Raw genomic sequence first — 13,986 nt, 5'->3', positions numbered from 1 at the left:
ACCACCAAACTCCGGAGTCCTGCCCGCCTCAAGGTCAATGTACCACACCTGTGCGAGTGAGGGTGTCGCGCGGCGAACGTCATGGAGCAAAATGACAGCCTGTATCAATTATAATCTGTCCTCAGTGCCTTTTGCGGAAGCTGGCCAAGGGGAAGAGGAGGAGGAAGGAAGAAGCGGAGCACAAGAAAGTGTCCTTATTCCAAAGAAGATCCCTTGTGGGACGGAGATTAAATAGACTGCGGCGAGTGGGAGCAGTGGAGCGGGCTCGTGCAGAGCTGACTGAAAGATGCGATTAGGACGATCATTGGGGAGGGAGAGACGGACGGATGGAAGAATTGATAGAAGGCTGGATGGATGGAAGTTTGTGGGAAAAAAAGTGGAACAGGGAGGAGAGCGGCAAAATACGGAGGAGTGAGATACAGATTCATGTTGGCTTCATGCATAATTGGGAAGATTTTAAACTTCAAAGTCGACCAAACCACTCACTTTTAAGTTTGAATGATAGTTCAGTGATGGTCTGATCAGCTCACTCAGGGATTGTAATAATCAGAACAAAGCACCTGGATATTTTGGATTAATGTCACAGAACCTTTCCAGACATTTAGACCAAATGCGACTGAGGCATTTGGCGTGGGCGATTTCGGGTTTGATCCCCAGCCTGTGTGGAGTCTCCATGTTCTCCCCGTGTCTGTGTAGGTTTCCTCCAGGTACTTCGGTTTCCCCTACCATTAAAAACATGTACAATAGGACAGAATGTGTGAGTGAGTGGTTGGGGGTGGTCAGACTGGTAGCCTCGCTTTCGTCAGTCTACGCCAGGGCAGCTGTGGCTAGAATCATAGCTTGCCACCGTGTGGCGTGACTGAATAATGACTGCCTTGTAGCGCTGTGAGAAGCTGGTAATACAGGCTTGTAAAGCGCAGAACAAGTGTAAGTCATATTATCAAAGAGTCACACAGCTTGGCAAGGCAGATCCAGCGTCTCGAGGGTCCAGTGAACTTTACAAGCAAGCAACAACGCTTTGCTACACAAGCCTCTCCTACGTCATAAAGACAAACGGATTTGCCCCGAAACACCAGGTCTGAAAAGAGGATGAAATAAAAGTAAAGCTTATTTAGTCAGTGCTGAGGTTGTGTGAAATGTGAAATCACATTTCAATAAACACAGAGACCAAAAAGAGGTGTTTAAAAGGGAACTGCAGGGCTGTGGAGCGGGAGACAGTGTCAGGCAGGGCATTAAGTGTCAGAGAGACAGAAGGTGAGAAAGCTGGGGGAGGCTTGCATGTCGGAGGTAGGGAGTAAAATGATTGCAGTATCAACAGAGAGAAACTAATTAATCAAGAAACATGTTTTTATCCACAACTTTGTGCTTCAGTAGCTCCTCCTGAAAGAGAATGAAGCTACTTAAGCAAATGACTGCAACATGTTCCAGCAACCAACTAGGCGCTCGTGGTGCATGTTGATGCTTCCAGTGTGAGTGCACCATTAGGTCAGGCGATAACGCAGTAGCCTTCTGTAACAAATGTGAAATAATACAGAGTGAAACTAATTTTGCGAAAGATAAAGCCTATTATTGTTCCCTTGATCACCCGTAACGTAGATGCAAGTGAGATCTTGCAGTGATGAATCACATATCAGTCATGTGAGTCAGTGATAAACATAACAAAGTGGTGAACAGTGTCTCACCTTTGAGCTTAAGTGAATTTTAGTAGAAACATTATAAAAGCTGCAGCCAATCCTGTGGCCGTAAATGCTCATTGTTTGGGGTTTGGACTTCAAGGAATTAACCTTTTTTGTTCAATATTTCGTTTTTGTACCTTCAGATGTGGTTTAATTTGAAACATTCCTCTCATTAACCGCAGTTGTAAAAGTCCTATTTATTTATTTTATTTCTCTGCCATATCACACAACCCTACACTGGGGAAAAGTGAATATAAATAGTACACTATAGTTATCTGATGCTATTGCTGCATTGTTACAAGTAAAGATAAGTTGAGCATCTAAATTCTGCAGATTTATCGACTAAAGTGCATTTCAGCAGGACATAAATACATCCTTGACACTCTTATACAGCAAAGGAAAGTGGAGACAAGATGATATCTGAGAGGGATGCTGCATCCTGAGCGATGTACAGGAACAAGAAAGAAATACGGTGTCAGGTTGCAGATATACATTGGGCTAAAGCAGGCAATTTTTGACAAGATCTTTGTTCCAAGAGAACGATGAGGAAATACAGAAATTCAGCGTGAAACAGGCTGGGATGACTCCGCGCACGACTCTAATAAATATGTCAAGTGAAGTGTTTTCATGAGTATCATCAACAACTGGCTCCCGGTGGCAATAAAAGCTTTGTACAATACATCATGTTGTACTATCCAAAGCAATATTGTCAGAGCAGGGGCTTCCTCGCACTGCGGTTAATAACCCAAAGAAATAACTTTTAAGTAGTTTCACAGTGCAGCTTCAGATTTGTCTCGCACACTGTTTGGAAAGTGTGTGATTCTATTAGTGTTGATCAAAGTTCAAACTATTTATATTATAAATTGTGATGTGAAATGTAATATTTGAAAATAAAATCATATGAAAATCAATTTAAGATGGTCGTTTGACTCCAGGCTTTGTAATTACACCTCCTCTGAAGGGAAAAAGACAGTGAACAAGGCCAATGTGTGCCTTTCTGCTGTAGTGTGCAAATCATATCTTTTCCCATAGCTACAGAAACCTATAGACAGAATAAGTCAACGTGGTGCCAATCCAAAATGTCTTCAGAATTCTGTTGGCTTTGCATTTTAGCCTAGTATTTTCATCCCAAATGCTGTTTTACGGTTTTCTGTTTATAAAAGTGTGTAAATGCTGTCTGAAAAGGCTCAACCCTTGGTGGTCAAGTAGGGGCTTGACCATATTATTGCATTCTGCACGCCATGTTTTCTCAATCAATCCAAAATGGTGGCATAAGTGAAAAACCAAATGCTCTATACTTTATGAAATTGAACATTCAGTAAAAATAAGATCAAGGAAACAACAATAAGCCAATGGGGGTTCAATTTCTTATCTCCATGCAAGATTTTTGACCACTCCATTGTGACTGACCCGACTGACAATCATTCATTCATTTGGTTTCCCAGACTGACCTTTACAGCAATGTCAGCTCACAGTAAAACAGAAAGGATAGGCAGAATAAAGCTAAACACTGGCACCATTCCGTACTGTCTGCTCAGATATACCAGATGTATATTTCTACACTGAAACATATGGCAAATATGTGCAAAAGCAGAGGACATCGGCGGCTCATCTGCTAAGAAACACGAAGCTGATGTGGACAAAATTTCGACATCTGTCAGGCTTTTAGCAAATGTTTTAAACCGATGATCAATGAAGGGACTTTGCAAGTGGCTTGAAAATCAGTTCTTGTGTAGCGGACGATTTAAGAACAAGCGCCTACTTGTGACGGTTCGACAGAATAAAAAAAAGTGTCGGAGAGAATGGCTGAAGGTTATGGATGTGGAGCAGTACTATTTAGGCTAGGCTGCACAGGGGCCCGGTGGGAAGGCAGTGACCGAGCAGATCACGGAAATAGAAATGGGAACAGAGGAGAGGCAGGCGGTGCGGAGGGAGAAGGCGCTGGGACAGGCAGGTACAGTCGCTGTGATGGAGGGGAGGGGACTGCAGGGGACCGGGGACAAGGGCAAAAAGGAGAGGAAGATGACACCTCTAAAGTGGGAGGAATCATCTGTACCGTGGTCAGGCAACAAGGCCACACATTACGGGAGAGCTTCTGAGGATTTGGCCATTTGTCTCGGAGTAGGAAAGATGTAATGCGCTCAACTGAATAGGTAGAAGTGGGGAGAGGAAGCAGAAAGAGACCTTAAGCAAACTTTGGGAGACCAGATTCAAAGAGAGGTCAAGGTAGAAGTTAAACTGCAGATACACGGTTTCGGTTTAGCATTGTATTTTCTCTCAATCCCTCCAGGTGGACTCGCCATGTTTTCATTATATTCCCTTTGGCTCTGGCAGTGGGGAAAAACGACTGAATGAATGACGGATGGATATCATGAGAAAGGTTGGTGCAACAATCTCGAATGAACATCGAAAATCGGTTTGCTAACGTCCAGTCTATCATAATCTGGAGCCACATTTCTCTCTCACAGCACTCTCTGACAGTTCTTTAAAGCAAACATAAATTATGGAGCAACTCATGAAATCGAAAAAAAACACAAGAGCATCACGATACGCCAGCTCCAGATGCTCCAATTGCAATTAAAAGCGTTTCGTGGCAAACCGACTCTATAGAAGGTCTTAACCCTCTGGCTCTGAATTCCGAATGCGAGTAATTTGCACCTATATTTACCTCCACTCTAAGCACACTTTTCTCCACAACATCAAAGCCTATGCCTAAAGCGCCACTTCATCCTCTTGACCCTAGAGGAAGAGCCGCGGAGCTGCGCCAAAGTACGTCTCTCCCGATCTCTGGAGGTAAAACACTGTAGTTGTTGCGTTGTTGCGCCGGCTATCTTTCCTCCCAATCGAAGTGCAAGCTGGGTCACAGAGCGCGCAGAGAGGCTTCCTCGAGTTCCCCGTCCTGTTCTCGGAAAGTGAGCGCAGGCCTGACATCCCATCTGGCCCCGGAATGACTCAGAGCATTCACCCCTCGGAGCGCCTCGGGGAAACGCTAGCTTGTTCACCCCACGCTAACCTACAAGGGCCGCACCAGTAACTACATTCCGGTTCAGGTGTACTATACGACGAAGTAGGTCAATAAGGGGTTTAGTTAGTTAATGCACTGCAACAAGACTCCTCTTTAGATTTATTTCTTTAAATTAAGGACATGAATTGGTAACACACATTTGATTTGGTGGTTTTCAGAAAGTAAGGTATACTTTATTGTTTGTGCTGGTCATACAGAAGCTTTCCATTGCAGACACAGGTTCATGAGTCATCATTTGTACTTTATAGGATTCGTGGACATTTTGCCTCTCATCCCCTAAATATCTCTCTTCAAAGGCAGGCTGGATATACAAATGGATATACAAATGGATATACGAATCCAGTAGTCGGCGGTTGACTTGTACTGGTGCCACCTATCTACTATATTTAACCTGCTGTCGAATAAAGATCTTTAGTGCTGACGACACAATGGAAAACTCTTGCACAACTGAGAGCTCACACAAACATGTCGCTGCCAATTTTGGAGAAGGTGCATTACTGTTGGTACAGTCTGGAGAAGACTAGCGGGAAACAGTTGGGAAAGTTAAACCCTTCATACCATGCACCGTAAACCAGCTATCTTTTGGGTTATCCGTCTTTAAATAGACCAAAATATATGCGTCCCTTATTATGACATTAGCCAAGTCTAGATCTGACCTAAGCTGAAAGACCTGACTAAATATCACTGAAATCTTGCGCTAATGTATCCACCGAGCACTAAAAATGTCAAGTTTCTTCCTTTATTAACATGCACAAAAAAAGACAGCTACTTGCACAGTTTTGACAATGCCACTTAGTGACGAATGTTTTCCTTTCATCATGTGATTGTCTATTGACTTCCACATTTTTCCTTCTAATGGGAACAATCATAGTTATTTTTAGACTGTTCATCATAGCTATGCATGGCTTTTCTGTCTCCAATCCTCCTATACTGTGTGAATAATGCCTAGAGGCTTTAATGCACTGAAATGAATTGAGGTCGTATTATCTAACCCTAAAGCGTAGCGAGCAGATTCTGGGATAAATAAATGGGCCCTCGACTGCCAGTGACACGCTGATGATTTGACACTCCTGCATTGCATCCGCGACCCAGTGGCTAATGCGCCTTAATGCACGGGCACAGGAGTGCAACCCGTCCGCTGGTTTCATCTTCAACACTATCAGTGCCATTGTGAGGTCCATGCCATATAATGGAGTGGGCCCATTCATCCGGTGTTACTAAAAGGGATTCCATGGTCTTCAATGCACAGAGGCTAATAGGTTAACCCCGGTCAGGACCTCTTTACATCAAGTACTGAGCTACGGGACGGGGCCACAGTACACACACACACGCGCCACACACTGTGACGGGACGCAGCACATATCCGGTGATGAGGGAGGAGAGAGCGCCGGCATATGCGATGTGGTGGGCTGCATTAACATAGAAACACCTGGGATCCCTTATTCAAATGACATTACATTAGACAGCCAGCTCTGCATTTCCACAAAGTGACAGCAAACACTTCAAAGGGTACATTGTTCAAATTACTATGCAAATATCTGGTGAGCAGAGTAGGCAGTGGATGGAGCACGCTACCAATAGTGCAGTGCATCCATTTTCATAGGTTAACATAAAATTGAATAAGGAAAACCGTCAGTAAAACTGAACGTATGCGCATTTTGAAGTTACCACTCATTTTTGTTTTTTAGAAGGTAAAAACATGTAAATCTCGGTCAAATGAAGAGCTCAGTGATTTGACCAGATGGTGTGGCTTTTGCGATATGGATATTGCGTTATAGTAATACAAAAATGTGGCAATATATTATTGTAAAGCCCATTAGCCCTACCACCAATCATTTCAAAGAGCCGACAAGTCACAATAAATCGTCTGAGTTGTAACCTTATACCCAAAGCTAATCAGTAACAACAAATACTGTGCTTAAAGCTGGGTTAACTGACTTTTTATTGTAGAATTAATGTATTTTTACCAGCTCAGAGAATGTTGTAAACACAGCAAAAAACAGACCATGTTGTACTGTCTTCATCTAAATCAGAGGTGTCCAAACTTTTTCATGGGGGGCCGCATATTAAAGCATACGCAGGGTGAAAGGCCATAGATCAGTGGTTAGTGCCACGAAACCTTCGACCAGAGGTTTAAATTCTTCCCCACGCCTTTATTTATGCTTTAAACCTTCATGCCAGCTCTGTCTCACAAAAAATGTTAGTTGTTGGGTTAGAATTGAGTTACTTTTCAAATACCCCGATCTAAATGTTTATTGAGCAAGGGAAGATACAAGTAGAATCCAAATTTATTTTGGGGGTGGTCCCTCCTGCTGCACTTTAGCACCGCTCAAAGCTGTACACGGGCGTAAAACATGAATATAATCAATTTGTTTGAGCAATTCAGATGTACAGGAGAGATAGTGAGAGCTTGAAATGAGTTTGTGTAACATTTTAGAATACAAAACATGATCCTACTGACCAGCTATTTTTGCAGAGAGTAATCAAAGAATGGGTATGGATTAGGATAACCTATGTAAGTAATTGGTCAGGTTTGAGAAGAGCTGAGCTGAGCCGCTCACAGCAAACACAGATTTGTTTTTTATTTAAAATGTATTTATAACGATATAACTGTAATTAAACAAATTCTTTTATTATATCTATAGGATGAAAGGTTACACAGTGTGGCTTTAACTAGAGCTTTGGAGAATATGTACTTTACTCCAGTGGTATTTTTGTTGAGAGCTCATTGCTTTGACTGCTCTAGAATTGAAACGCAAACATTTCACACTTTCTACGCCATCACAAAGTAAAAAGGATACATTTGGCTTTGTGTGTTTTGTCCCACATAAAAGCCTTATTGCACACTCCAGAACAGTAGGAGGCGCTGTGCAAATGTACCATCAATGCCACTGACTCAGGACAAGAAAGAAGATTTTGTCCCAGTCATGTTGTCGGTGCAATCGGGTGCGATCTTCTAACTTAATAATTATAACGCTTCGACTTTGAATAGACTTTGTAAAGCGTTTTTTTCAGTAAATATGTAACTAAATAAGTATTTTCTCATGTAATGAAATGATGTACTTTGTTATAATGTGTCATTAATCTGAAATCCTGGGTTCCGTTTAAGAATAAAATATAAACCATTTGCACACCCTCTAATCTATTGGCCTCTACACACATTTTGTAAAACACTTGATTTACCATTTGATATTCTATTCTAACGCGAATGCTCTGGACATGCATAAAAGTGCATAAAAACAATTCACATGAGCACTCCAGACAGTTGCATAGCGATTTGAATATCTCTCGCCGTGTATTCAAGAAGTTTATTCTGAAATTAATGAACACGAAATGACATTAGTCTGATTGGATTAAATAATATCAACATAGAGAGTTTTGTGTTAGTCATAAAACGCGTGAGTGTAATAAGTAGTGAGGCTTTCAGAGTGCAAAGGCAGTTTTAATTTCATGTCTGTAATTACACAGTTTCATTGCTTCTTCTAATTCAGCCTCATTGGAGCTGCTCGTTGTTATGTGATGTAGGATGCTCACGATGGTAATAGCAATCACGGGAAAGCTACTCATCAGGTTTTTACCTACTGCTCAGCAATTGGACAGATTTTCCTCATTTTACTCCCGCTGCCTCCGACTAATCTAAGTATAACACCGTCTGACCTAGAAGGGCTGCCATTGGACGAGAGGAGCAGGAAACTCAATCCTGGGAGAAAGCCGCCCGGCCTATCCGCTTACAGGCTCCCTCTGATGTCATACAGGTGACACGACATGAATGCTGATCCATGCGGGGAACGTCAGAGGAGGAGGGAACAGGGAACAGCCCGTGGAAATATTCAACAACCTCACAGAGCTTTTTAAAGAGAAACCATCCAGCTTTGAGGAAGCTAGTACTATGCAGAAATACCTACTGTAGCTTTTAATTTTTCAGAGGGGATTTACTATATTCACTATATTTAGTAATGCTAACTGTTGAAAATCACATAGTTGCACACATTTAAGGGCGTTCTGCATTACATATACTTCTAGTTTCTGCCCTAATGGTAACTGCTAAACCACTTTGCAGTAGAATTAGCATGACATAGTAACAGGGTGTAACACATAGCAATGCATAAAACACAGGGTTAATCATATCACCATGATGAAAGAAACAAAGTGTGTCTTGTTTCCGCGTAATATAAGCAACACACAAGTTATAGCGCGTTTAAGTATGGTCCATCCTATTATTGTGTGGTATATTTAAGTGCTACTGCGTGCAGAAAAGCAGAGCCCACAGATCATCCATAATTCAGTCCCATTTTTATAAAAGAAACAACGAGGTAAGAGCCGCCACAATCACCTTTACTGCTTTTTGCTTTCTCATCCTTCTCCTCGTCACATGCCTGAACCTCCCGTGCGTTCCCCCGGAGACTCGCTCCTTAATAGAGCTACGGCTGATTGGCTGACAGGACGGGAGGGGGTGACAGTGACAGGGTTACGGGGGAAGGGGGAGCTGTCCGGGGAGATTTCTGTGCATACAAAAAAAAAAAGAAAAAAAGAAAAGAAAAGCGGCCCAACATCGGTCTTATGCGCCATAGTACCAAACGCCGGTCCCACACGCCGATCTGAGCTGAATTTCCATTAGTCTCTTCAAACGGGACTCCCCTCCCGCTCGCCTGCTGCTGCTGTGATGCTGTGCTTACGCATTTCACCAGGTGCTTTACCAGGTCCCCGCATCTCGCCGCTCCTCCATAATTCACGGCAGACATGGCCGGCGTATCTAGGGCTGTGCGGCCAGATAGGAAAAATGTGCAATATGCAGTCATCAATACGCAAGAGCGGCGCTAATCAAACGCCAGCAACAGCAGCAGCAGCAGCCGAGTCCATTTGATTAATGATGCAAAAAAAGGAGGTTGGTAAATTCCACCACACCAAACAAGAGCCTACAATGAACCTGGGTAAATGTCAGAGACTGTGCAACTAACTAATGCATCATGATACAAGCTGTTCCTTCTGATGTGGACCATGCCATTTGGGATAATTGGGATAAAGTGAGGTGATATTTAATTGGATTTGAGTTTGGAGCTAAAAATGATTTGGCAGATGACATGTATGTAGCATCTTATGTAAAAATCCATGATGTAGGAGTGTTTTGCAGCATCAAATTTTACCCCAAAATAAAGAAACTATTTCTTGTCCACTTTCACAGAGAGAGCAAATCACAAAACCTGTTCTTTTTGTGGAACACCCAACTGAGGAAACTGCTACGTGTTGCAAACCACTAATGCACGATGTGTTTGCAATACAGGTGTGGTAATTATTACTGATCAATACTGTGCAGTCAGTATCTCCTAAAATGCACGGATGAGAGTGCGGGCATGAGCAGTGGTTGACAGTGAGGTTTGATGAGAGTGCAGGAGGACTGACCTTCTGTGGGAGAGGTTTTGAGGCGCTTGCACAGCCCCTCCACTCCTCCATAGTCATCCTGGATCTTGACCACCGCCTCAGAGCCGCGCAGCTCCATCAGCGAGCGCAGCTCCATGACGGAACAGCCAAAACCCGCAGCATGGCCGTCCTCATTTATTTGGTTCTTGGCGTAAAAATCGCTGTTCGACATGTCCCCCATGATGTCGGCTCGTCAAGTCGGTCGCGATTAAGTGTTTGTTATTGCTTTATAGATTACAAGAACTCACAGTAGAGCTCACGAGCTCGCTGAAAATCGCATCCAGGTACGAGGCAAAGAAAAAAAAAATAGACAGATGATCAGAAGTGCAGTTCAAAGGCAGAGACTGTGGGTAAAGATAAATCAATAGATGCCGTCTCGCCTCAGAAGTGAAAAAAGAGAAGAACCAGAGAGAGGGAAGGAGGGTTTGGGAGCATCCAGGTGATGGTGGGACAGCCCAGTGGTCGCTCCTTCACGGCTGCAGTCCGGCGCCGCTCCATCCATGGTGCCCCATCGCTGCTGCTGCTCTGTTCCTGCGCCTCCTCTCTACATGGTGCTCTCCCCCATCACTGCTGCGGAGACAGAGAGACACAGGATGAGTGCGGCGCTAAGAGCAGGTGGGACTGTGGATGCACCGCTCTGCCTGCTGCCACCACCGCGGCTGCTAACCTCATTGTGAGGACACACGCTGCCGAGAGAGGGATGAGGCAGGGGGCGGGGCAGAGGATGCTCCGTTCTGCTGCAGAGAGGAGGTGTGAGGGGAGCTGCTCTGACGACACAGAGGCACAGCCACGTAACGCTGCACTGTCACTACGCTGCCTCCCCCGTCTACAGCAGAAAGCTCACACTGCTCCGTCCACAGCAAAGAGCTGCTCTCCTGTTCTGTCTACAGCCACAGCTCTGCCTCCTCGGTCTAAAGTAGAGCTCCCCCTGTGCTCCTGTCTACAGCCACAGCTCTGCCTGCTCGGTCTAAAGTAGAGCTCCCCCTGTGCTCCTGTCTACAGCCACAGCTCTGCCTCCTCGGTCTAAAGTAGAGCTCCCCTGTGCTCCTGTCTACAGCCACAGCTCTGCCTCCTCGGTCTAAAGTAGAGCTCCCCCTGTGCTCCTGTCTACAGCCACAGCTCTGCCTCCTCGGTCTAAAGTAGAGCTCCCCTGTGCTCCTGTCTACAGCCACAGCTCTGCCTGCTCGGTCTAAAGTAGAGCTCCCCCTGTGCTCCTGTCTACAGCCACAGCTCTGCCTCCTCGGTCTAAAGTAGAGCTCCCCCTGTGCTCCTGTCTACAGCCACAGCTCTGCCTCCTCGGTCTAAAGTAGAGCTCCCCCTGTGCTCCTGTCTACAGCCACAGCTCTGCCTGCTCGGTCTAAAGTAGAGCTCCCCCTGTGCTCCTGTCTACAGCCACAGCTCTGCCTGCTCGGTCTAAAGTAGAGCTCCCCTGTGCTCCTGTCTACAGCCACAGCTCTGCCTCCTCGGTCTAAAGTAGAGCTCCCCCTGTGCTCCTGTCTACAGCCACAGCTCTGCCTCCTCGGTCTAAAGTAGAGCTCCCCCTGTGCTCCTGTCTACAGCCACAGCTCTGCCTCCTCGGTCTAAAGTAGAGCTCCCCCTGTGCTCCTGTCTACAGCCACAGCTCTGCCTCCTCGGTCTAAAGTAGAGCTCCCCCTGTGCTCCTGTCTACAGCCACAGCTCTGCCTCCTCGGTCTAAAGTAGAGCTCCCCCTGTGCTCCTGTCTACAGCCACAGCTCTGCCTCCTCGGTCTAAAGTAGAGCTCCCCCTGTGCTCCTGTCTACAGCCACAGCTCTGCCAGCTCGGTCTAAAGTAGAGCTCCCCCGGTGCTCCTGTCTACAGCCACAGCTCTGCCTCCTCGGTCTAAAGTAGAGCTCCCCCTGTGCTCCTGTCTACAGCCACAGCTCTGCCTCCTCGGTCTAAAGTAGAGCTCCCCCTGTGCTCCTGTCTACAGCCACAGCTCTGCCTCCTCGGTCTAAAGTAGAGCTCCCCCTGTGCTCCTGTCTACAGCCACAGCTCTGCCTCCTCGGTCTAAAGTAGAGCTCCCCCTGTGCTCCTGTCTACAGCCACAGCTCTGCCTCCTCGGTCTAAAGTAGAGCTCCCCCTGTGCTCCTGTCTACAGCCACAGCTCTGCCTCCTCGGTCTAAAGTAGAGCTCCCCCTGTGCTCCTGTCTACAGCCACAGCTCTGCCTCCTCGGTTTAAATTAGAGCTCCCCCTGTGCTCCTGTCTACAGCCACAGCTCTGCCTCCTCGGTTTAAAGTAGAGCTCCCCCTGTGCTCCTGTCTACAGCCACAGCTCTGCCTCCTCGGTCTAAAGTAGAGCTCCCCCTGTGCTCCTGACTACAGCCACAGCTCTGCCTCCTCGGTCTAAAGTAGAGCTCCCCCTGTGCTCCTGTCTACAGCCACAGCTCTGCCTGCTCGGTCTAAAGTAGAGCTCCCCCTGTGCTCCTGTCTACAGCCACAGCTCTGCCTCCTCGGTCTAAAGTAGAGCTCCCCCTGTGCTCCTGTCTACAGCCACAGCTCTGCCTGCTCGGTCTAAAGTAGAGCTCCCCTGTGCTCCTGTCTACAGCCACAGCTCTGCCTGCTCGGTCTAAAGTAGAGCTCCCCCTGTGCTCCTGTCTACAGCCACAGCTCTGCCTCCTCGGTCTAAAGTAGAGCTCCCCCTGTGCTCCTGTCTACAGCCACAGCTCTGCCTCCTCGGTCTAAAGTAGAGCTCCCCCTGTGCTCCTGTCTACAGCAGCTCCACCTGCTCCCCTGCTCTCTCAGCACCTGTACTAGAGCACAGCCTGGAGCAGCAGGAGGCAAATGCAGTAAAAGACAGCAGACATAACACTAGTAAGCACTGATCTCACACAATGTTTCTAAAAAAAAAAAAATACATCAGACATAAATATGTATGAAACAAATACAATCATGTTTTTCATTTCTTTTAATAACTGTTGCTATAGCAACAAACCTGCCATTGTTTATGAAACGGCTCTCTATGGTTCCTCATTGTATTTTTGTATTTTACTATAATAGATCAATTAATGAAATAAAAAGGGTATTGAAATTAAAATGTGAGTTTTGGTCCAATGATGGTTCATGTGAAAGTCTTCCTTCATCATTTTAAGATTTTAAAACCATTGCCTTCTGGGTGCTGATTTATCGCTGTAAAAAAAAATGCTTTTTTCTGAAAAATAGTTATTCAGTAGTTATAGCCTACAGAAAAAAAAAATCTAGTCTACATTTCAGACAGCTACATTTGCTAAAGACAGTTAAAACATAGAGCCAGAGGATCCGTTTCTCTATAAATAAATCTCTCCTTTTCTCACTGACCTGATAATTTGATGATTTGTGATATCTGGCCACCAGGATCAGTGCACAGGACATTATTGACTGGTCACCAGTCATTTACATCTGAGCACTTCAATCAATGGCCTCAGTGACACAGCAGGCCCAGCATTGATCCACTCTTTGAGATGAAACTAAACACAGTTTGTCATTATATTATTTAAGTGACATGATACGCAGCCTCCATCACAACAGCCCAATGTAAACGGCTCCATTATACAGCTGCACATTTGACTGAAACATCAGCAGCATCCAGACACAGGAATAAGCCTGTCCCTGCTCATCACACCTGCTCACTGCTGACCCCAGGACAAACACTCTGTTTACAGTGGACTAAATGAGACCTCAGATCATTGATCCTCTGCAGATCCAGAGGGCCATGCTTCACAGACAGTGAGTGGTGACAAACAGGAGCATCTTTCTTTCTACAACTAGATCTGTGCCCATTCTCTCATAATGTAATGATTACTATGACGAACTGAACTTTAGAATTAAAGACAAATCATAAATTATAATAAATGAGAATTTCTGGTCTGG

General features: G+C 45.3%; 1 protein-coding gene across 13 annotated transcripts in view; it reads right to left on the bottom strand.

Moving 5' to 3' along the window:
* atp2b2 (ATPase plasma membrane Ca2+ transporting 2) overlaps window positions 1-13,986 on the bottom strand; it is a 95,195-nt gene that overhangs the window by 72,463 nt on the left and 8,746 nt on the right. For 5 of the 13 annotated variants that reach the window (XM_079578852.1, XM_079578860.1, XM_079578859.1 and 2 more), the window contains exon 1: window positions 10,102-10,820. In XM_079578852.1, the coding sequence (XP_079434978.1) occupies window positions 10,102-10,300 (199 nt within the window). In that variant the 5' untranslated portion in view covers window positions 10,301-10,820. Of the gene's footprint in view, window positions 1-10,101; window positions 10,824-13,986 lie in introns of those variants that run through there. The other 8 variants (XM_079578856.1, XM_079578864.1, XM_079578862.1 and 5 more) reach the window with 6 other exon arrangements.

This window comes from Gobius niger (assembly GCF_951799975.1).
Source record: "Gobius niger genome assembly, chromosome: 20".
Taxonomy (NCBI): domain Eukaryota; kingdom Metazoa; phylum Chordata; class Actinopteri; order Gobiiformes; family Gobiidae; genus Gobius; species Gobius niger.
Note: the sequence above shows the minus strand (reverse complement) of the source record. Positions and strands in the feature narration are given on the sequence as shown.